The sequence below is a fragment of the Notechis scutatus genome, chromosome 3, assembly GCF_049901735.1.
Source record: "Notechis scutatus isolate UNSWTSFEM ecotype Mainland chromosome 3, rNotScu1.2, whole genome shotgun sequence".
Classification (NCBI taxonomy): Eukaryota; Metazoa; Chordata; class Lepidosauria; order Squamata; family Elapidae; genus Notechis; species Notechis scutatus.
Genome location: NC_142011.1, coordinates 7,050,884 through 7,075,656, shown reverse-complemented (window position 1 = coordinate 7,075,656; position 24,773 = coordinate 7,050,884). Strand labels below are relative to the sequence as shown.

Here is a 24,773-nt window from a genome sequence, read left to right as displayed (position 1 = left end):
CCTTCTGCCATTCCCCACAGGCTGTTTTGCCAACACACACACTCTCTTTCTCTCTCTCTCTCTCTGCTTCATCCTGGTGCTGAGCGCCGCCTGCTTCTCCCTGCCTCGGTTTCCTCCCCCGCAATCCATCCATGCCGCAAGCACCAGCCTCTCCCGAAATGCCACCGGACGGTGTGTGCAAGCCTCGAGAGAATCATGCTTACAAACATTTGCCAAGGCCCAGAAGAACCCCATGGAAACAGCGGTTGGCACATTGGGTTGAAAAAAAAACCCAACTGGGAAAGCCAAAAATTTTTATTCAGCTTCTCCACTGCAGACTTTTTCACTGCAGACTTGGGTGGAGTTTTCAATACAGCAAGTGAAATCTGAATTATTATCACTTCAGGGACTTTCAGGCATCATCCCCTGGGGAAGGCCAAAGGGCATTCAAATAATAAAGATGCATCAAATCAGGGGAGGTGTTTGCGTCGCATCTATGTCTTCCTAAAGGCTGCCAAGCTCTGTGGTCAGTGAGGAAAGAGGGGAGGGCTTTCTTCCCCCCTCCCCATTGTCTGGGTTGCTTGGCAACTGCGTTCCCATGGAGATATTTGTACACTCAAAACCTGGGGACCATGGGACAAGGCAGCTGACCCTTCAGAAAGGCAGAGTGGGATATTGGGCTGGAAACAGGTGAGACTGAGTCCCCCTGAGAGGTGGGACAGGAGTGGGGAGGAGGGTGTGGAAAGAAAGGAGGGGGGAGCTGACTGAGGCTCTCCCTCTGGCCCAGGTAGAACACCTAGAGCCTTCCAGATGTTGCAGAACTACGGTTCCCAGCATTCCCCAGCCTGTGGGGCTGTTGGGAGCTGTATTTCACAACATCAGCTATGGATTTGCGATCCAAGCTCTCTTGTGCAATGGCTGCTTTCACCAGGAATCTCTTTTGGACAATCTTTTCCCAAACTAAGGGTTGAAAAGAAATTCCAAATGGCAAAATATCCCACTTGATAAATAAGGTAGGGCTTGTTTGGTTTGGGCTACAGGGAGTTTTCCTCCCTCCTTCCTTCTTCCTTCCTTCCTTCCTTTTCTTTTTTCTTTCTTTCTTCCTTCATTTCTTCCTTCCTTCCCCTCTCTTCCTTCCTTTGCTCCTTCCTCTCACCTATCCTTCCTTCCCCTCTTCTCCTTTCCTTCCTTCCTTCCTCCTCCCCATTTTATCCTTCCTTCCTTCTTCCTTTTCCTTCCTTCCTTCTTTCCTTCCTATTCCCTTTTATCCTTCCTTCCTTCCTTTTTCTTTCTTCCTTACTCCTTCCTCCCTTTTTATCCTTCCTTCATTCTTCCCTCCCTTTTATCCTTTCTCCCTTCTTCCCTTTCCTTCCTTCCTTCCTTCCTTCCTTCCTTCCTTCCTTCCTTCCTTCCTTCCTTCCTTCCTCCCTCCCTCCCTCCCTCCTCCTCCCTCCCTCCTTCCTTCCTTCCTTCCTTCCTTCCTTCCTTCCTTCCTCCTCCTTCCCTCTCTCGTTGTTTATCCTTCCTTCCTTTCTTCTTTTATTTCTTTCCTCTCTATCTTGATAAAATTGTTGATAAAATTGATACAGAGATTGCATTTTATCTGGTCACTGGGTTTTTTCTGGGTGTGTGTGTGTAAAGCAGGGGTCCCCAACCACCGGTCTGCGGACCGGTACCAGTCCGCGGAACAAGTCCTACCGGGCCGCTGGCTTGCTGGGCGCCGCCATCTTTTTTGATGAAAAAGTGCTTCCGTGAGCTTTTCCAGGTAGAAAGCTCACTGGAAGCACGTTTCATCAAAAAGATGGCGGCGCCCAGCTGATGCCGGTACCGGGCCGCGGCGCCCAGCTAATGCCGGTACCGGGCCGCGGCGTAAAAAAGGTTGGGGATCACTGGTGTAAAGGACTCATTTGTAAATTATAAACTCATCAAAACTTCTGACTCATCCTGCAAAATAAGGCACCTCCAAAATTATCTCTACCAGCCAAGATTAATATTAACCAAGATTAATGTTTTGCATGAGTATTACATCTTTAACTAACCTGCTTAAGCATACTGGGTGGAGATAGTCATAAAGTGAATTGTGTTTTTGGGGCTGTAAGTACAGCACAATCTAAAACAGCATAAGCTTCTGAAATCTATTAAAACTTGCTCGTTGAGCAATTCTAAAAATGCCAACTGAGTTCAAAACATAAATCCTATGAATGCAACTATAAAATGGCAAGCTTTCCCAATTCCTTTGGGTATACTGGAGGAAAATTCATTTTTAAAATATATATATATATTTGTCAAGGGCAGGAAGAGTTTTGTGGTGTAAATGCTTGTTAAGATCTTGCTTTCTATTTCTTTCTTAATTCATTCTTCCCAAAGTATTTAAATTTTTAATATGCAAATTTTGTGGTTAACTAACTGGTTGGCTGGCTGGCTGGCTGGCTGGCTGGCTGGCTGGCTAGTCGGTTGGTCAAGCAGTCATTAGATGGATGGATGGATGGATGGATGGATGGATGGATGGATGGATGGATAGACAGACAGACAGACAGATGGATGGATGATAGGTAGATAATAGGTAGATGATAGACAGACAGACAGACAGACAGATAGATAGATAGATAGATAGATAGATAGATAGATAGATAAATAGATATAGACAGACAGATAAATAGATATGGCTGGTTAGTTGGTTAGATAAATGGATGGATGGATGGATGGATGACGGATAGATGCTTGGATGGATGGACGGACTGATGGATGAATGGGTGAGTGGGTGGACAGATGATAGATAGATGATAGATAGATAAATAGATATAGATCCATAGGAAGATAAGTAGGTAGGTAGATGAGAGAGAGGGAGCAGGATGGATAGATCGATGGATTGATAGATAGATAGAGAGGTATGGCTGGTTAGTTGGTTAGATAAATGGAAGGATGGATGAATGGATGATGGATAGATGCTTGGATGGATGGATGGATGGATGGATGGATGGATGGATGGATGGACTGATGGATGGGTGGGTAGATAGATGATAGATAGATAGATGATAGATAGATAGATAGATAGATAGATAGATAGATAGATAGATAGATAGATGCTTGGATGGATGGATGGGCTGATGGATGGATGGGTGAGTGGGTGGACAGATGATAGATAGATGATAGATAAATAGATATAGATACATAGGAAGATAGGTAGGTAGGTAGATGAGAGAGAGGGAGCAGGATGGATAGATCGATGGATGGATGGATAGATACATAGAGAGGTATGGCTGGTTAGTTGGTTAGATAAATGGAAGGATGGATGAATGGATGACGGATAGATGCTTCGATGGATGGATGGATGGATGGATGGACTGATGAATGGGTGGGTAGATGATAGATAGATAGATAGATAGATAGATAGATAGATAGTTAGATAGATGATAGATATAGATAATTGGTTGATTGGTTGGTTGGTTGGTTGGTTGGTTGGTTGGTTGGTTGGTTGGTTGATTGACTGTTGAGCTACTTGGGCCAGGGCATAAGTGCATAAGCAATGACCACCATTTCTAACCTGTCAATCCAATCAGAACTCAAATTGAGCAAGTCACAAAAGGATCAGAATCTTAGAATCAGAATGGAGCAGGATAGAAGGAATGTTTGTTCTGCTCAAACCTGGTTTGACAGCCACAATTCAGCCATGTCCACCATCATAAACATCACTGCTTCATGGAAAAGAAACAGACATCTGCCTCTAAAACTGTGAATAATATCAAGAGTGTTGTGTTTTGAGCATTGTGTTTTAGGCATTCAGTGTTGCATATGACACCTTCTGCTGTAATGAATAGATTGAGGTTTAAGATGCCACAGAATTCTTGTATTATCTTTACCTTCTAAAATTGATTTACAGCTTGTGCCTTTATGACAACGTAATACTTATGAACTTAACTTTCGTTTGAACAAGCAGCTAAAGGAGATTGATGCTTTCCTAGCAAGTGGCAAAAAGTCACTGGATCCCCCAAAGGTAGGGTTTGTTTGTTTTTTAGAAAAATATACAATCATCTAGCTTTGACGGACAACCTTATATGAATTTTTCTACTGACAGAAGGCAGTGAGGGGAACCAAATGAACGATTTCAGGATTTGGGGATTAAAAAAGAGATGAAGAGGTTGAGGAAAAGTTTAAGAGGATAATTAATCTAATAGAGAAAAGGGGAGGAGGCACAATTGTATGGTGTTTTTTTTCATTTTTTCATTTCTTTCTAGTTTCTCTATCTTAAAACATTGAAAAAAATCATACACAAATGGATATGTAGATGATAGATACTGGTAGATAGATGAGAGAGAGAGAGAGAGAGAGAGAGACAGACAGACAGACAGACAGACAGATGGATGATGGATGGATAGGTAGAGAGAGAGAGATGAGTAAGAGAGAGATGATGGATGGGTAGGTAGGTAGAGATAAATGAGAAAGAGAGAGAGGGATGATGGATGGGTAGGTTGATAGAGATAGATAGATGAGAAAGAGACATGATGAATGGATGGATAGGGAAAGAGAGAGAGAGAGATGTAGATGATGGATGGGTAGATAGGTAGAGATAGATGAGAAAGAAAGAGAGAGAGAGGATGGATGGGTAGGGAGAGAGAGATGAGAGAGAGAGAGAGAGATATATGATGTATGAGTAGGTTGATAGAGATAGATAGATGAGAGAGAGAGAGAAAGAAAAGAGAGAGAGAGAGAGAGAGAGAGAGAGAGAAATGCAGATAGTCTTTTACTTTGAGCCCAAAATTTCTGTTGCTAAGTAATACATTTGTTAATTGAAGTTTGCTCCATTTTCCAACCTTACGACCCTGCAACCATCATAAAGTGGCCAGGCATCTGAATTTTGATACTATGATGGGAAGAGTGAGGCAGCATTCGTAAAAACAGTCAAAAGTCCCTCTTTTCCGTGCCATTGTGAGTTCAAATGGTCACTAAAATGAACTATCGTAAGTCGAGGTCTACCTGAACATTGCACTTTGTGATTTCGGAGCCTGCTGGAGGGAATAATTGTCTGCGGGTCGCTTCGACCAATCCGGCATCTCTGCAAGAATTTGACACCCTTACAGGTTTTGGATAAGAGCAACAGCATCTCAAAGGGACCCTCGTGGTGCCATTGTGTGTTTTGGTCATGAGCCATAGAGCTGTCATGGAAGGCATGTTCTTAGGCTGCTGGAAGAAATGTGGCTTGAATCAGAAACCGTGTTAACGTCTTGTGGTTTCTGGCTTGGCACAGGAGGCGTGAGCTGGGGTTGCCTACGGCTGACCTTTGGGCTAAAGATGGCTCCTGCCCACTGAAGCCATTCCTCTCGCTTGGGTGGCGTATGGATGGGGTCTGTAGAGATTCTCAGCCCTCCAGATCACGGTTGTCCCAAAGGTGCTTTTTTTCAGGAGGCAACTGGACTTTCTTGTTTTTCTTTGAAGACGTTTCATATGGATGGGGTTTGTTCTGCAAAGGAAAAAACTTTCCTTCCTTCCTTCCTTCCTTCCTTCCTTCCTTCCTTCCTTCCTTCCTTCCTTCCTTCCTTCCTTCCTTCCCTCCCTCCTTCCTTCCCTCCCTTTTTCCATCCTTCCTTACTTTTCTTGCTTCTTCACTTCTCCCTCCCTCCCTCCCATTTCTCTCTCCTTCCTATCTCTTTGCCTCCTTCCTTCCTTCTTTCTTCTCCTCCCTTCTTCCCATTTCTTCCTTCTTTTGTTCCTTTCCTTCCTTCCTTCCTTCCCTCCTTCCTTCCTTCCCTCCCTTTTTTCCATCCTTCCTTACTTTTCTTGCTTCTTCACTTCTCTCCTCCCTCCCTCCCATTTCTCTCTCCTTCCTATCTCTTTGCCTCCTTCCTTCCTTCCTTCTTTCTTCTCCTCCCTTCTTCCCATTTCTCCTTCTTTTGTTCCTTTCCTTCCTTCCTTCCTTCCTCCCTCCTTCCTTCCTTCCTTCCCTCCCTTTTTCCATCCATCCTTACTTTTCTTGCTTCTTCACTTCTCTCCTCCCTCCCTCCCATTTCTCTCTCCTTCCTATCTCTTTGCCTCCTTCCTTCCTTCTTTCTTTCCTCCCTCCCTTCTTCCCATTTCTCCTTCTTTTGTTCCTTTCCTTCCTTCGTTCCACCTTCCCTCCCTCCCTCTCTCCATCCTTCCTTCCTTTTCTTCCTTCCTTCCTCACTTCCCTCCTCCTCCCTCCAATCTCTCTCACTTGAGACTTTCAAGAAGAGATTGGACTGCCATTTGTCAGAAGTGATGTAGGATCTCCCGCTTGGGCGGAAGGTTGGACTAGATGACCTATAAGGTCCCTTCCAACTCTGATTATCTGTTATTCTGTTATTTCTTCTTCCTTCCCATCTATCTAAGCCTCCTTCCTCTCTCCCTTCTTCCCATTTCTCCTTCCTTCCTTTTTCACTTCCTCCCTCTGTCCCATCTCTCCTTTCTTCTTCCCATTTCTCTCTTCGCCTCCTTTTCTACTTCCCTCCCTCCCTTCTTTCCATTCTCCTCTGTTCTTCTCCCTCCCTCCCTCCCTCCTTCCTTCTTCCTTCCTTCCTTCCCTTCTTCCCTCATCCCTTCCTCCCATCTCCCTCACTCCTTCCTTCAGCTTTGTCTGGACAGCTGAGAAACAAACAAGCAAAAATACTAAAAAGCAATTAAAATAGAATATAAAGATGCAATTACGGGGCCATTACGACACTGCCATGAAACCACTAGCAATCTCAGTTATTTCCTGCAGAGCAAAAACTAAAACTAAAACCAACAACCAAATGATTTCACAATAATTAAACAGTTTGCAGAGAGTCAGATTGAACTAAATGATGGGACAATTTCAGTCATTTTCATTTTAGCCCTTGTGAAACTTTAGCGGAAGTCATGAAAATGGTGCTCCGCTCTCCCTTTGGGCTTTGGGCTTTAACCGCCCGCTTAAAAATTCCCCCACGCAAAAGAGCAGATTGTTGGGGGCAATAATATCTGTGTTGCAAACATTGGGGCTTCCTCCAATGTTTTGACTTTTGCAGTCCAGATTTAGGATCACAACAGTTGAAAGCTGTCACTTGGGGCTGGCAATATTTATTCTTTGATTCTGTTCACGTTTTTATGCTGTAAGCCATCCGCAATCGCTTTGAAACAAGACGGGTGGCAAATAAATTTAATAGACAGACACAGACGGAAACGGCTAGTTAGATAGTGAGTGAGAGAGAGAGAGAGAGAGAGAGAGAGAGAGAGATAGATAGATAGATAGATAGATAGATAGATAGATAGATAGATAGATAGATAGATAGATAGATAGATGGATGGATGGATGGATGGATGGATGGATGGATGGATGGAAGGAAGGAAGGAAGGAAGGAAGGAAGGAAGGAAGGATGGATAGATAGTTACATAGATAGATAGATAGATAGATAGATAGATAGATAGATAGATAGATAGATAGATACATAGATAGATACATAGATAGATACATAGATACATAGAAAGAGATAGATAGATAGATAGATAGATAGATAGATAGATAGATAGAAAGATAGATAGAAAGATAGATAGAAAGATATATATAGATAGATTGATAGATAGATAGATAGATAGATAGATAGATAGATAGATAGATAGATAGATAGATAGATAGATAGATAGATAGATAGATAGATAGATAGATAGATAGATAGATAGATAGATAGATAGACAGACAGACAGACATGGAGGCAGGCAGGCAGGTAGGCAGGCAGTGTTTGATGGCAGAGCACTCGGGCCACCAAAGGTGCCCCCAACAGCAGTGATGTTGAGCTGGCCAAGCCCCCTGGCCATGACCTCCCCAGGTCAAACACAACCCTGATGCGGCCTTCAATGAAATCGAGTTTGACACCCCTGGTCTACGACCTCTTTTCCCTGAGATCCAGCTTATTGCCTTCCATGGCTCTCCTCTCCTCTCTAACGTATACATGCGTCTGGGGTGGGCCCCATCTGTTCCTCCCGCTTACTCAGCTCAGGCCCCGAAGACAGCTGCCTCTCCACCTGGGGGAGAGGACGGAAGGCCTCGGCTCTGCCTGTGCCTCTGATTCTGCTTCCTCATCAGAGCCTTCCAAAGGCCCCCCGAAGCCGGCCCAGGCTCTCCCTCTCCTTCTCCTCATCTGACTCTGCTGCTAACTCTGCTAAGCAGCCGACGGGCCACCCCACTTGTCTGGGACAATGTGTTTCACTCCATACAGAGGTGGTATTCAGCAGGTTCTGACCAGTTCTGGACAACTGGTAGCGGGAAACTTTTAAGTAGTTCAGAGAACCAGCAAATACCACCTTTGACTGGGCCTGCCCCATTTTTTTTTCTCAGCCTCCCAAGTCCCAGCTGATCAGCTGTGTCTTCTTTTGTTGCCCTGCACAGTGTCAGGATTCCAGCAATCGCTCTAATCAAATCATGGTTCTCGAGCCAAGCTTCAAAAAACTTCAAATGTTTCATTAGAGGCGACACGCTGGCCCTGCCCTGTATGAAGCCAACTCTGGCCTACGTCATTTACAGTCCCCTGTGACCCTGTTTCCCCTCCTCCCTCCTGGGTGTCTCATAAACCAGATTCTCCCATCGAGCCCGTTCACAGTCTGGATGTCATCATTCACGTTCTCCAATTAAATATATACGAGGGCAAAAACTCCGGTATTTTAGTTACAATCTTTTAAAGTTAAGAGTTGGAATGTACTTTCGCTTTCAACTGCTCTTCCAGATTTCCTTCCTCCCCTCTTCCCTCCTTTTTTATGGCAACTACTAAAACAGGCATAGGAATGTTTTCAGAATGGACACACAGGAGAACAGAGCTGGAAAGTAGGTTAGTGGGGTGGGGAGGGAATGGGGATTTTTGCAGTCACCTTCCCCTGCCACGCCCACCAAGCCATGCCCACAGAACCGGTAGTAAAAAAAAAATTTAAATCCCACCGCTGACTCCGTGGCTTAAAACCTCCTTGAATTATTTTTTTCCCCTCAGCATCCTGCTGAGAAGTCAGCATCATGACTGACGCGAAAGCTCTCCTGAGGAACAAGCCGACCCAACGGTTCAGGAAATCGCTGCCTTCCTGCGAAGCAAGCAAGATGACCGCCGAGCAGAAAGCGCGCTATTTGGCCTTTGCCGACCCCACCAAGCCGGACGTGAAAACGATGCTGGCCGCGGCTCTTATGAAAGAGAAGAAAGCCCTAGACAATCAGCCAAGGGAAGTGGAAAATAAAAACCTGATTGGGGTCCTCAAGGCTTCCGAAGCGCGGAACCGCCTTCGGAACTCAAGGCTCCAGTACCAGCATTTGAGAGTGAGTGGCCTTGGGGTTCCTGCTTAGCCTTAGAATAACCAAGTAAGAGAGTCGGAAGGGACCTCGGAGGTCTTCTAGTCCAACCCTGGGGACAGGGGCCCATGAACTGGGCCATGAGCTGTTCTGAACAGGGCTGAAGAAGCGGTAGGTCCAACGATCAGCTGTTGGGCCTGTCTACCCTGGCTCTATTCTGTGCTTTATATCCTGGTTTTCAAGCTCAGTTGATTCGCACGACACAGCGGACTGTTGCGTTTCAGCTGTTTAACACAGAGAGGTTGGTGGAGAAGGTCAGGAGCAAACGCTGTACACGTGCGCAAAACACGCAACTCACCAAACCGGTTGTTACACCAGTTGAATCCCATCCCTGCAGCGGCCCTGGCAAAAAGTTTCTCTCGTAGGCTAACAAGTCTGTCCAGCAGGGAGATGAATAGTGGTTTCCCACATCTATTTATCTCCACCCCCTGCCTTTTATCCCCAGAGCTAGGGTGGGGCTTTGCTAGCAGAGGTGGCTCTTCCGTCCCAAGGACCGGCTCATAGATTTCCACTGTTCTCCTCTCCTCTGCCTTCTGTGCATCCACACCTCAGGCACTGGGCCCAGCTGTTCCTTCTTTTCCTCATCAGCCACCTCCAGACCTGGGAGCTGTTGACTCTCCACCTGAGGGCTGATGGATGGCCCAGGCTCTGCCTCCATCTCTCTCTCTCTCTCTCCCTCCCTCCGTCCCTCCCTCCCTTCCTCCTTCCCTCCATGAATGAGTGAGTGAGTGAATGAATGAATGAATGAAGATCTCCAGTGATGGAGCACCTACAAGGTCTGAAGGCAAGTCCTTCCATCGATTAATTGTCCTCACTGTCAGGAAATGTCTCCTTAGTTCTAAGTTGCTTCTCTCCTTGATTAGTTTCCATCCGTTGCTTCTTGTCCAAGTGGTCGTAAAATCATCCTGTGATCCTGGGGATGCTACAACAGTTGTGAGCAGATTACAGAGTAACAGAGTTGGAAGGGACCTTGTAGGTCATCTAGTCCAACCCCCGGCCAAGCAGGAGACCCTACACCATTTCTGACAAATGGCAACCCAATCTCTTCTTGAAAGCTTCCAATGATATGAGGATTAATTGTAAATCGCTTTTCAGGGCAGTTTGTAAGTTCGAACGGTCACTAAATGAATTGAGAGTAAGACAAGCGCTGCTGTAATGGCCAATGTCACCTGTACAGGGACCCCTCGGCTTACAACAGTTTGTTTAGTGACCATTTAAAGTTACAACGCCACTGAAAAAGGCGACTTATGACCGTTTCCCCACCGACCATCGTAGCATCCCCTTTTGTCACACGATCAAAATTCGGACGCTTGGCTCCAAACTGGCTCATATTTATGACGGTTGATGCGTCCCAGGGTCACGCAATCCCCTTTTGCGACCGTCTGACCAGCAAAGCTCCTGGGGAAGCCAGATTTCGCTTCACAGCCAGGTTACAAGCTAAACAACCGCAATGATTCACGTAACAACCATGGCAAGCGAGGTCGTAAAAATGGGAGCAAAGCTCAACTTAACAACTCTTTTGCTTAGCAACCCCACAAAAATTGGGTTCTCGCTTGACTGCGGTCGTAAAATCAAGGACTTAACCTGTAATGCGCTTAACTGTCATGCGCCGACATCTCTCGCCCGCAGTTCACCTTTGTTTCTTTTGGCTCCAGGCGCAAGAGATCAACTTCCTGATCTCCTTTCAGAGGAACGCAAAAGGCGCGGTGAGGTTGGAGGTCTTCCTCCCACCCAAGAGAAACATTGCCAAATTGTCTGACTGCATGGACACCATCCAGGTAAATGTTTAGCTACAGAAACTTATTCGTTTGTTTGCTTGTTTGTCAAACATCTACAAGATAACAATTATAGTATGAACCTAAACAAGAACAAAGGAAGGAAGTACAGATAAATGGGAATAGTAAGACAGGGACGGTAGGCATGCTGGTGTGCTTATGCATGCCCCGTTTAAGGACCTCTTAGGAATGGGGTTTGTACCCTAACATGAATCCCAAATGCTGGAAATACAAACAGAACCATGGTACCTTCTATCATATGTGGTGGTCATGCCCGGACGCCCAAAAATAATCGACCAAAATATGGAATTGGATACAAGAATAATTGGATACACCAATAAGACCAAGGAGCTTATAGTGGCTGTAGAAGGAACAGATCAGACATCCAGCCCTTGCTTATCAATGGAGACTGAGTGGAGCAAGTGGCCAGTTTTAAGTTTCTTGGTGTTACCATAAAAGAAGATCTGATCTGGGGTGCTCCCATTGCAGCCCTGGTCAAAAGGGCCCAGCAGAGATTTTACTACCTGAGACTTCTCAGAAAACAACAATTGAATGAAAAACTGCTGGTGACCTTCTACCACCATAGAGAGTATCTTAACTTACTGCACCCCTGTATGGTTTGCCAATTGCACAGGGGCAGATAGGACAGCACTCCAGAGGGTTAACGTCATTGCCCAGAAGATCATGGGTTGCCCTCTCCCCTCTTTGGAAGAGCTTTATAGCTCCTGCTGCCTTAAGAAAGTTCAAAACATTCTCAAAGATCCATCTCATCCTGGGCACCCCCTTTTTTTGAACTATTACCATCTGTCAGACAATACAGAATAATAAAAACAAGGACAAATAGGCTGAAAAACAGCTTCTGTCCCAGGACAGTAGCTCTATTGAATTCTACTGTATAGTGCAGTGTCGGTGCAGTGTGTGTACGTGGGTGGTGGTGGTTCGGTTCGATGTGTGGAGTGTGAAGGATGTGTGTTTGTGTTTATTTTTCATGGTCATGATGTGCACTGAAGATGGTGTTTGATTTCATTGTACGAGGTGCAATGATAATCAACTGAACTAAACTAAGAAATAGTGGAAGATCAGATAGAGTTTAAACCGGAATTGTTCTTGTTGAGAATAATTAAAGGGAAATATAGGAAAAAGATTAAATATATATTTATTACATATACTGACAGCAATAAGGATAGCATTTGCACAACGTTGGAAACAAAATAATATGCCCCCAGAGAAATTAGCAATTCAAATATTTTTAGATTGTGCTGAAATGGATAAATTGACGTTAAAATTAAAAGCTAAAGAAGAGGCAGAGTATTACAAAATTTGGGACAATTGGTATAAATGGTTGAACAGTAGAAATAAGGATAACAAAGATAAGAAAATTATAAACATATATGAATGTATGTAAATGTAGATATTTATATGAGATTGGCTTATATAATAATGATGGCACAGTACTGTTAATATTAAGATTAAGATATGTAAAAGGTGAAAAAAGAACAATAAAAAAATTATTGGGAAAAGAAAGGAATGGGGTGAGGTCCACGTTAAGACCATTTGAGGTTGAAGCTGCGAGGGGCTGAGGCTGTAACAACGGAGTTGGGTAGAGCAGGGTCTTCAAACTTGACAGCTTTAAGACTTGGGACTTCAACTCCCAGAATTCCTCCTCCAGTCAAGTTAGAACAAGAATTCTGGGAGTTGAAGTTCACAAGTCTTAAACTAGCCAAGTTTGAGGACTCTTGGGGTAGAGCATTCCAGGCGTTGACCACTCTGTTGCTGAAGTCATATTTTCTGCAATCGAGTTTGGAGCGGTTTACCTTGAGTTTGTATCAGTTGTTTGCCCATGTATTATTGGCATTGAGGCTGAAGAAGTTGTTGATGGACAACATGTTGTAGCAGACAATTTTGTGAACTGTGGTTAGATCGGACCGCAGGCGGCGCAGTTCTAGATTGTCCAGGCCCAAAATTTAGAACCTGGAGGCATCTTCCCCAATACAGATAGCTATTAGACTGACTCTCTCAATAAAAGCAATAAAGCTCCCTTAATCAGAATAGAGCTGAAAGGGACCTTGGAGATCTTCTAGTCCAACTCCCTGCTCAAACAGGAGACCCTAAACACTTTGAGACGAATAGCAGTCCAATCTCTTCTTAGACCTCCAGGGATGAAGCACCAATAACTTCTGAAGTCAAGCTGTTCCACTGGTTAATTGTTTTGTCAGGAAATTTCTCCTTAGTTCTAGGTTGTCTATGGAGCTTCTCAGTCATCCAGGCCATGGTTGTCCCAAAAGTGGTTTTTTCACCACACCTATTTGCTCCTATTTGAACACAGAAGAACCTCCAAGTGGCCTCAATGACTCTCTGACTAAAAGCATGCAAATGACCAGCTGTCTGCAAGGAATATAAATCCTTCCATTCCCCACCATCCAGTCAGAGCTGAAGAAGCTTCTTGGATGAGAAGCGAAACGTCTTCAAAAGAAAAAAATCAGAAAGTCCAGTTGCCTCTTGAAAAAAAGCACTTTTAGTTCAGGTTGCTTCTCTCCTTGATTAGTTCCCATCCATTGTTTCTTGTCCCGCCTTCTGGTGCTTTGGAAAATAGATTAACCCCCCCTCTTCTTTCTGGCAGCCCCGCCAATACTGGAATCCTGCTATCATGCCACCCCTAATTCCTTCTTTTCTCTAGACCAGTGCTCTTCAAACTTGACAGCTTTAAGACTTCAACTCCCAGAATTCCTCCTCCAGTGATGTCTTAAATATTGGAAGACTGCTATCATGTCTTCCCTGGTCCTTTTCTTCACTAGACTAGCCATGCCCAGCCATGCCAGATGATGCCAAGAATATGTCGGAGACAGCATATATATATATATAGTGTTCAACTTTCTCTCCTGCCGTGTGTAAAGGTCCAAGACTCGCTGTAGTACAAGCTCAAGACACAGGCACTATAGACCTGAATCTTTGTATGTTCTTTCAGCTTCTTATTAAGCTATTGCTCTCTTTGTATGACATGATAGCAGTCTTCCAATATTTGAGGGGCTGCCACAGAGAGGAGGAAGGGGTCAAGCTATTTTCCAAAGCTCCTGTAGGCCAGACAAGGAATAATGAATGGAAACTGATCAAGGAGAGATTCAACCTGGAAATAAGGAGAAACTTTCTGACAGTGAGAACAATCAACCAATGGAACAGAAGATGCCCTTGAAGTTGTGGGAGCACCATCACTTGACTTTCAAGAAGAGATTCGACTCCCACCTGTCAGAAATGGTGTAGGATCTCCCGCTTGGGAGGCGGGTTGGACTAGATGACCTATAAGGTCCCTTCCAACTCTGATTATCTGTTAAGTCGGGAAAATGTGGTGGGCACTTTACCAATTCGTCTATTTAGCTCAGTGTCTAAAAAGAGAGTGTCGGAGATAGTTGAGCTTAAGTACACAAAGTCATGGACATCTGTGTTACTAACTTTAACAGCAGCAGTGATTCCCTTAACGGTGGCAAGAAAGGTCATAAAATGGTACAAAACTCACTTCGCAACTGCTTCGCTTAGCAACAGAGATTTTGGGGCTCAATGGTGGTTGTATGTCAAGGACTACCTGTATATGGAAATGGGCTTTAAAATGCTGGGTGTCTTGGCCAGAGTACTAAAAAGCTATTTTTAAATAAAATAAAATAATACAAAACAAAACAAAATAAAAATAAAAATAAATCAAACCTAGCAGGGATTTTCTCCTATCTAATTATGGGGAGCTTTGGTGCCTTCCTAGCTCAGCCAGGGATATTTTAAGCTCAATTGTGGTCCTAAATCAGGGACTAACTATGTATATTTGGGGCAGCTGCTTTCTTAAATATTCCTTTCCTTTTCTGAACTTCTCTCCCCCACCCATTTCTCTTTGTTTTTCAGCGAAGCCGGATTGAGGAGATTCTGGAAGACGAAAGTGGTGAGATCTATATCCGGAGGCCTTGAGTCCTCCTAGAAAGGATGAGGGAAATAGGATGTGGATTAAACCCAGAAAGGGGAAATTTACTCTGAAGCGTTTTGACGTAGCAAACCACGGCTCTTTAATAAACTGTGTGGATTATCAGAGGCTCCAAAAGCAAGTTAGGGAATCTGCAGATGGGTCTATTTTTAGTGCATCTCCTAACAGTTGGAAGGGACCTTGGAGGTCTTCTAGTCCAACCCCCTGCTTAGGCAGGAAACCCTATATACCACTTCAGACAAATGGTTATCCAATATCATCTTAAAAACTTCCAGTGTTGGAGCATTCACAAGTTCTGGAGGCAAGTTGTTCCACTGACGAATTGTTCTCACTATCAGAAAATATCTGCTTAGTTCTGGGTTGCTTCTCTCCTTAATTAGTTTCCATCCATTGTTTCTTGTCCTGCCTTTTGGTTCTTTGGAGAACAGAATTGGAAGAGACCTTGGAGGTCATCTAGTCTGACCCCCTGCTCAAGCAGGAAACCCTACACCATTTCAGACAAATGGTTGTCCAGCTTTTTATTTAAACACCTCCAGTAATGAAGCACCCATAACTTCTAGAGGCAAGCTTTCCCACAGATTAATTTTTCTGTCAGGAAACATCACCTTCGTTCCAAGGTTGCTTCTCTCCTTGATGAGTTTCCATCCATTGCTTCTAGTCCTGCCTTCAGGGGCTTTGGAGAATAGCTTGACTCCCTCTTCTTTTGTGGCAGCCCCCTCAAATATTAACTATGACATACTTAATGAAAAGTTTTGTGTCAGATTTGGGACAATGCTGAATTTGATGAGATTGGCCCTTTTCAGTGCTGCATCTTTCAGCCTTGGAAATCTTATTTTCTGTTGAAGACTTCAACCTGTGTAGATCTAAGCAAATAAGCCTAGGAAAAATAATTCTCAAAATTCATCAGGATGTTAACATATGCTGGGGGGGCGGGGGGGGGGGCATCTTGCAGACCGGAAGGGAGGGGAGAGAGGGTGACTGAAGAATCAAGATGGTGGATGTAGCTGTGCCATAAAAGCTCCTCCCCTTCTATGCAACCCCTGTAAAAGGGGGCGGAGCCTTTGCTTCCTCAGCCACCATCTTGAATTTGGGGACTCACACAAATCCTGTTTGTTTGAAATCTGTTAAATTAGCAGCCAATCCACTTGCTTAAAAGAGGCCTCTCCCTTTTTGGACCCAAAATTGTGTTTTATGTAATTGTGTTGCATTTCCTGCAATTGTTAAGTGTGAGAAGCATAGATAGATAGATAGATAGATAGATAGATAGATAGATAGATAGATAGATAGATAGATAGATATACATATACATATACATATACATATACATATACATATATATATCTCCAACAATACGGTCTCCCCCAGTAGGAAGTCCCAGCATGTTTTATAGGCACGAAATGAAATTAAGCCCCCCCAAATTAAGGCCTATATTAAAACATGCGAAATGGGGGAAATGGGGGCTTGCCGTTAGGAAGTACTTTTGTTGCACACCGGATATGGTGCTGCCTGCGTTGACCCGATACAAAGTGCCCCACCAATGCTGAGGTCAACATCCAAGCCGCCGCCGCCCGCCCACCCAAAGATGCAAGGGGGAATTAAGTCACCCCAAAAAAGACGGCCTAGCCATTTTTTCAGGGCTCAAAAAAAAATAAGACCCAGCCTTATTATATGAGAAATACGGTATATATATATATGCATGAACCTCATTGTGTTCCAAGGGACCCCTGGATTTCTGCAAGCATGTCACAGATCACAAAACAGTTGTCACAAGTTACATAATTGTCACAGTATACCATTTTACCAGAAGTCAAATGCTTGAGGTTGCTTCTCCGACAAACCTCCCTTCCATTGCTTTAAACTTTCAAGAATGCTCTGTAAATGCTCACTTAAAGTTGAATACAGGTAGTCCTTGATTTACAACAGTTCATTTAGTGACTGTTCAAAGTTCAGTGGCACTGAAACAAATAACTTATGACCATTTTTCACACTTAACAACCGTTGTGGCAAAAAAGGTCGTACAACGGGGCAAAATTCACTTAACTGTCTCACTTAGTAACAACAATGTTGGGCTCAATTGTGGTCATAAGTCAAGGACTACCTGTACTTTATTTGGCCAAATGTGATGAAGCACACAAGGAATTTGTCTCTGGTGCAGAAACATGCAAAGCAACAGAATAATGATAATCGTAATAACAATAATAAGAATAAGAGGGAACGAAGATTATAAGAAGGATAAATGATAATACTATAGCCAGACTACAATGAGTAAATACGCATAGGCATAGAAATTGCCCTGAGTTGTGTCTTCGCAGAATAAAATAAATTAATTCAATACTGTGCAAGTCCTCATTTAACAACTGGTTGCTTAGCAGCCATTTGAGGTTACAATGGACACCCTCCCCCCAGAAGGTACTAGTAGTCCTCAACTTACAACAGTTCATTTAATGACAGTTCAAAGTTACAACATCACCGAAAAAAAGTGACTTATGACTATTTTTCATACTTACGACCGTTGCAGCATTCCCACAGTCACTGGATCAACATTCAGACTGTTGGCAACCGCCTCACATTTATGACAGTTGCAGCATCCCTAAATGAACTGTTATAAGCCGAGGACTAACTGTACTGTCATAACTTGAGGACTATCTATAATTCACGTGAGTGAGCAAGGAAGGAGGTCAATTCACTTTTCTCCCAATCTGTTGACATTTGATTGACGGGAACCTGATCCTTCATTCAATTCAATTGTGTCTTGTGTTTTTATTCTAGGATTTGGATGTTCAAAGCAAACATAACCCTGACATTTGAGAATATTATTGCCTAATGTTGAAAGATTTTCCCCAAATCTGAGCAACATCTCAGTTCTGTGAGATAATTTCCCCTACTTTGACCCTGGTACGGCTTCTCCAAAAAAGGAAAAAAAACGTTGGGTGGTTAGCATTTCTTTTTTCACATCATTGCTAGATTTCAGGAGAAAGTAGAAGAAAAAAACCAGCAAAAGGAATATATTTGAAGTAGTTTCTTCATAGTGGTTGCATTTTTAGTCCAATAACAGGGGAGCAATTATGGGCTTCTTATAAATTTATTCTTACACTCAAGTAAGAAATGAAAATGTGGAGAAACAAAATTGCAGCCCATGAATGTAATCCAATGTACATTTTACTGTAAAAATATGTGCACAAATAATTCACTATTTCAAGTAAATGAGCTTTCTTGCTAACATCTAGGCTCCCGTGTTTTTTTTTAAAGGTTGCCAGTTATGCTTGGAAATCATTGTTAGTCTGTACAATTTGGGATTGTGGGAAGTTGCAAGAACTGTATAAAACAGCAGTGCAAGTCCATTTGTTATGTGTTGGTTGCCAACTTTTGCTGAATTCTGTTTTCGTTCAATGTTCCATAGGCAGGTGTTTTATCCAGATACCAATAGATCCATATAACTATTACCCAGATACCAACTAGTTTAACAATTGCATTAATAGCCAGATAGAGAATTCTAGATTTTGACTTGTTCTGTATTTAATGTTGTTCTGCTGTGGGTTGCTTTGAACATTGTAAGCACTAAGGAAGCATGTAAATAAAAATATTTTAGCTGTGCCACTGGATTCTGCTGTCTTTATTTTTTCTTCTTAAACAGAAGGAATGGGCCACCAGCTGCCAGCAGAGCACAAAACTTTTCATTAAGTATGTTGTGGCCAACCAGCTGCCAGCAGAGCTGGTGGCAGACTCGGACAGCGAGTAGGTTGGGGAGGAACTTGGGCCAGTCCTGAAGTCTGGGGAAGGCTTTGATGGATGCTCTGTGTCGGAAGCAGAGATAGGACTAGGGCCCTCCATCATTTCCCAGCTGCCTACGGAGTCAGAGATAAGTGGGGAAGAAGAACAGCTGGAGCCTATTCCAGATGCGCATATGCGCAGAGCTGTCAGGAGAGGAAAACAATTAAGAAACAGGGCCAACTTGGAAGGAAAGGCACACGTGGACACTGAATGGGCCCCTCCCTGGGGAATAAATAGAAGCAAAAAGGTGGTTGCAAGAGACAGTTAGTTCATTTTTCTTTTGGAAGATTTGCTCATCAGAGTTGTTCCTCACAGAGACTCCTTGCCAGATATTTAATTTACAGCTTTGCGACTGGAAGCTCTTGGCCTGGCAATTATCTAAGGACTGCTAAGGCCTGTTCTTGCAATTAACCCTTGGGAGAATTATTGCCGGGACTTTTCTGTGTGTGAATGCCATGAATTCACAGTGACTAAACAAAGAGGGGGTTTTCAGGACATCTGTTTCTTGGTTCTGCTGGGTCAGAACAGGATGGCCGTTCAAAACCCTGTGCAGTTTGCACATCTGATGCAAACCTTTCTTGGTGTGACCCAATTCAGCTCCTCAAAATGTTTTTAAAAAGGGTGCACATTTTGACACAATGCAAGCGACGCAAGCCTTGTGTTCCCACGCAGCCTGGATTAATTGCTTTGAGGGTGACATTTCTCTGTGGGCCACCAAAATTTTCAGTGATCCTCAGCCCACTGGTTGGCGATCACTGATCTAGTCCAATACCCACCCACCCCGCCCAAGCAAGAACCCCTATACAATTTCAGACAAGTGGCTGTCCAGTTTTTTAAGGTAAGATAATTTTATTGTCTTTTTATTTTTTTACTGCGAGCACCCAGGGCCACATTAAAAATGGAATTCTGTTGCCTGCTCTCAAGATGAAGTATATATCTACCCAAGACATACATAACACAAATATACACATGCTATATACATATACATATATACCTGCACCATACATATACCCTGTTTCCCTGAAATTACGATTTGCCCTGAAAATCCTAGCTTGATTTTTACACGTGCAGCCAATATAAGCCCTACCCCCCCAAAATAAGCCCTAATTAAGATCCTGCCCATTCCAGAATGGACGGGTAAAAATTAAGCTAGAGTGGGGATGGGCGGGGTGGAGCTTCCCCACTACTTACCTTTGGACAGTTTTCTAGCCAGGCCTTGCACACCCCAACACCTGCCTTGCCAGCCCATTTCTTCTGCAGCCAGCAAGGCTTTCCTGGAGGGCTCTATATCCGATCACAAAGCTCTGGATCGATCCTGAGCTCTGTTATCGGCTCCAAAGGCCTTCAGGAAAGCCTTGCCAGCCACAGAAGAAGTTGTTCCTGAAGGCCTCTGACAGTGAAAAGGAGGCCTAGGGGTGACGCACGCAAGTGAGGTTAGTCAGTGGATGGCATTCCCCCCAAAATAAGACTTAGTGTCTTCTTGGGGGCAAAAAATATATAAGACGGGTCTTATTTTTGGGGAAACACGGTATATATCTACCCAGGACATACATAACACAAATATACACATGCTATATACATACATGTATAACTGCACCATACATATATATACGTACATATATATATTAATCACTGTCCATTTTGAATACATAGCCAAAAGAGGAAACTTGAGGGTTCGCAAGGTTGATAATGGACCAAAATGGAACAAAACTGTGACTGAATCTGGATGTTCTGCATCGGGTACCACGAAGCCCCCTCCCAGAAAGCTTAGGGTTCAGGGTTTACTTAAAAACCTCCAGTGATGAAGGACCCACAAGGTCTGTTTTACTGGTTAACTGGTCTCATGCCTTGAACAGGGGGTTGGACTAGAAGATCTCCGAGGTCCCTTCCAGCCCTATGATTCTATGTTCTCTTCTTCCTAGCTGCAGGGCAGAATGACAGAATAACAAAGAGTTGGAAAGGGATCTTGGAGGTCTTCTAGCCCAGGGGTCCCCAACCACCGGTCTGCGAACCGGCACCGGCCGCGGAACAACTCCTACCGGGCCGCTGGCTTGCTGGGCACCGCCATCGCTTTTTCATGAAAAAGTGTTTCCGGTGAGCTTTTCCGGTAGAAAGCTCACCGGAAGCACGTTTTCATCAAAAAGATGGCGGCGCACTTCGTGAGCTTTTCCGGTAGAAAGCCATTTCTACCCGAAAAGCTCACCGAAGCGTGGCGCCGCCATCTTTTTTGATGAAAACGCGCTTCCAGTGAGGTCACCGAAGCACTTTTCATCAAAAAGATGGCGGCGCCCAGCTGATGCCAGTACCGGGCGCGGTGCCCAGCTGATGCCGGTACTGGGCCGCGGTGCCCAGCTGATGCCGGTACCAGGCGCGGCGTCAAAAAGGTTGGGGATCACTGTTCTAGCCCAAACCCCTGCTGAGGCAGGAGACCGTGATTGAGAACCTTTTTGGCAGCAAGTTGCCCAAAGCGCATCCACGCCCGCCCGCATCCCCATGCAACACACACACAAACTCCCTGCACATGCACCCCGCCCTCCTGCGCATGCGCATATGAGCCCCATGCCCCCCACGCATGCATGCATGACCCTGTGTCCCTCCACGCATGCATACGTGACCTCCATGCATGCACAACTCCGTGTGTGCACCCCACACCCCATGCATGTGTAGTAGAGACCTGAAGACCAGCTGGCTGGCAGGAGGCATGCGTGCATGTGCAGTGGAGCTCAGCTGGGGCAACGGCTCGCGTGCCCAGAGAGAGGGCTCTGCATGCCACCTTTGGCACGCATGACTCACCATCAGGGCCCTATCCCATCCCACACAATGGGATGGTTGTCCAGTCTCTTCTTAAAAACATCCAATGTTGCAGCACCCACAACTTCTGGTGGCAAATTATTCCACTGATTAATTGTTCCCAATGTCAGGAAAAGTGTCGTGCCCTTGTTGGAGTCTGATTCTGAGGGGGAGATTGAGCAGCTGACAGGGAGTGGGAGTGTGGCTCCGGTGGCTGTGGAAGAAACAGGGGAAGGGCACAGTCCGGCTGGGCATTCAGAGGAAGACCCAGGGCCAACACCCTCTTCATCCTAGGGCATGCCGGGAGGAACGGAGAAGGGAGCAACATGGCTTACGGGAGAGAAAAGGGCCCTGATCCCTTTCATTAGTTATAGTTGGGGGAACAGGATATAAGAAGGGTGTTTGCACACGGCTCCTTGCTGGAAGCAAAGTGTGCATTATCTTGGTCAAGGCTTATCTGGGTTTTGGCATCCTCCCAACTGTGGGTGCTGCATTATCCTTTGAAAGTCTGCAATTTATCATCCCTGGCCTGCCGTGTTAATTACTTCAGTGGGGTTTGTGTTGGGTTTTTTATTTCTAATTATCTTTACTTTGGGTTCAGACTGCATTAGTTTGATCTCCAGCTGAGGATAATTGGACTGGGGGCCAAGTTGGAGGCATTAAAGGGAATTTATTCTACTTTTGTGTCTTGGTTATTTTTGTGTCACACACCCTGGGTCATCACAAAATATTTATTTTATTTATTTATTTATTTGATTTGTCAATCGCTTACAAGATAATAGGTATAAGAATAAACATGAGTATGAATACAGGAAATAGGTACGAATAAATGGGAACAGTAGGACAGGGATGGTAGGCACGATGGTGCACTTATGCACGCCCCTTAGGAATGGGGTGAGGTCAATAGTGGATAGTTTAAGGTTAAAGGAGTGGGATTTTGAGGATGTAACAACAGAGTCATATATGCAGTGGTGGACTTCAAATTTTTTTACTACTATTTCTGTGGGCATGGCTTAGTGGGCACGGTGTAGCTTGGTGGGCATGGCTTGGTGGGCGTGGCAGGGGAAGAATACTGCAAAATCCCCATTCCCTCCCCACCCCACTAACCTGCTTTCCAGCTCCGTTCTCCTGTGCAGGGCAACCAAAGAAGATCAGCTGATCAGCTGGGACTCAATGTGGGGGCAGCGAATAGAGTGGGGCGGGGCCAGTCAGAGGTGGCATTTGCCGGTTCTCCAAACTACTCAAAATTTCCGCTACCAGTTCTCCAGAACTGGTCAGAACCTGCTGAATACCACCTCTGCATATATGAGATATGCATATCTCTATCTATCTATCTATCTATCTATCTATCTATCTATCTATCTATCTATCTATCTATCATCTATCTATCTATCTATCTATCTATCATCTTAGTGTGTGTGTGTGTGTGTGCATATCTATGCATAATATCTATCTATCTATCTATCTATCTATCTATCTATCTATCTATCATCTATCTATCTATCTATCTATCTATCTATCTATCTATCTATCATCTATCTATTTATCTTAGTGTGTGTGTGTGTGTGTGTATGCATATCTATCTATGCATAATATCTATCTATCTATCATCTATCTATCTATCTATCTATCTATCTATCTATCTATCTATCTATCTATCTATCTATCTATCTATCTATCATCTATCTATCTTAATTCTAGGTTGCTTCTCTCCTTGATCAGTTTCCACCCATTGCTTCTTGTCCTGCCTCTCCTGATCCTATGGAAGACTAGAGGCCCAGCATCTGGAAACTTCATTTGCAAATTCACAAGGCATACCAGAAAAAGGAGGCATTTTCAAGGGTTTGCAGCTGTTGTCTTCAAAAGGCCCTTGTTCGGAAAGCTAGGGGAAGAGGTGGAGAGGAGGGTTGGGTGGTGTGTGTTTTTCCTTGTGTTGGGCGGCACCTACTGGATCACAAGAGATCACAGCGTCCAAGAAAACAGTTCTGCTTTTCCTTGGAACTGAAAAAGAAATGTGGGCTGAGCTAGGAAAAGCAACAAAGCTTCCCATAGTTAGATAGAAGGAAAATCCCTGCTGGGTTTGATTTAAACACCCCCCCCCCCAAAAAAAATCTGTTTTAGTGCCCTGACAAAAAAAAATCATCCAGAATTGTAAGCCCATTTCCATATACAAGTAGTCCTTGACTTACAACAGTTCAGTTCATTCGTTCATCGGATAACCATTTGTCTGAAATGCTGTAGGGCAGTGTTGGCGAATCCTTTTGTATGCATGCCGCCACCCACAATGCAATGCACCCCCCTCCCCCCCCCGTGCATGCATGCGCAACACCCCTTGCACCACCCCTTTACCTGCACTGCGCATGCGTGCATCTCCCAGCCGGTTTTGAGGCCTTTTTCGGCCTCCCAGAGGCTCCAGGGAAGCCTCTGCAGCCTTTGGAGGCCGAAAAATGGGCCCGTTTTTCAGCCTCCAAATACGGGACATGACGAAACCGGAAGGGCCCGTTTTTCGGCCTCCAAAGGCTGCAGAGACTTCCCTCGAGCCTCTGAGAGGCTGAAAAAGGCCTCAAAGAGGCAAAAACTCAGCTGGGAGGCACGTGCATGCGCAGTGCAGGTAAGTTTGGCCGGGGCTTGCGTGCCCGCACAAATGGCTCTGCATACGTTATAGCTTAGCGAGTCCAAAACTTCTGTTGTTAAGTGAGATACTTGTTGTTAGTTTTGCCCCATTTTACAACAATTCTCCTCCTCTTCCTCTTTTTCCTTTTCTCCCTCCTCCCTGAAAACTTCACTCCAATCCAGCTCTGATGATGTTACCTAGTTGGGTAATAAAACATCTGCAAGAAAACGAAGCTCAGAGAACGACGACCCCATAGTCGTCGTCCTCCTCCTCCTCTTCCTCTCTGCAAATCCCACTCCCTTCTCGCCCTGATGATGTTGCCTAGTTTGGTCATGAAAAGTCTGCAAGAAACATAGAGAGCACCAAAGGACCCCCACAATCCTCCTCCTCCTCCTCCCTCCCTCCTTGCACTGATGATGTTACCAAGTTGGGTCATGAAACATCTGCAAGAAAACCAAGCTCAGAGAACAAAAAGGACCCCACAGTCGTCGTCCTCCTCCTCCTCCTCTCCCCACTTACTTCAAGCACTGGTGATGTTTATTTTTATTTATTTATTTATTTATTTGATTTGCCAATTGTTTACAA

General features: G+C 44.5%; 1 protein-coding gene across 2 annotated transcripts; it reads left to right on the top strand.

Moving 5' to 3' along the window:
- Positions 1-611: 611 nt before the first annotated feature.
- On the top strand, positions 612-18,610 carry LKAAEAR1 (LKAAEAR motif containing 1). Of its 2 annotated transcripts, XM_026688614.2 has the most exons (5): positions 612-669; positions 8,928-9,244; positions 10,933-11,055; positions 14,938-14,974; positions 17,783-18,610. In XM_026688614.2, the coding sequence occupies exons 2-5, from the start codon at positions 8,951-8,953 to the stop codon at positions 17,806-17,808; spliced, it is 480 nt and encodes a 159-aa protein (XP_026544399.2). In that variant the 5' UTR covers positions 612-669; positions 8,928-8,950; the 3' UTR covers positions 17,809-18,610. The 2 variants fall into 2 exon arrangements, with proteins under 2 accessions (XP_026544399.2, XP_087815275.1); XM_087959149.1 differs by lacking the exon at positions 17,783-18,610 and having other exon boundaries at positions 14,938-16,223.
- The last annotated feature ends 6,163 nt before the right edge of the window (positions 18,611-24,773 follow it).

Coding starts and splice junctions, on each gene's coding strand:
- LKAAEAR1 (XM_026688614.2), top strand. CDS start 8,951: ATGACTGACGCGAAAGCTCTCCTGAGGAACAAGCCGACCCAACGGTTC. Junction 9,245..10,932: donor TCCAGTACCAGCATTTGAGA/GTGAGTGGCCTT, acceptor TTTTGGCTCCAG/GCGCAAGAGATCAACTTCCT. Junction 11,056..14,937: donor ACTGCATGGACACCATCCAG/GTAAATGTTTAG, acceptor TTTGTTTTTCAG/CGAAGCCGGATTGAGGAGAT.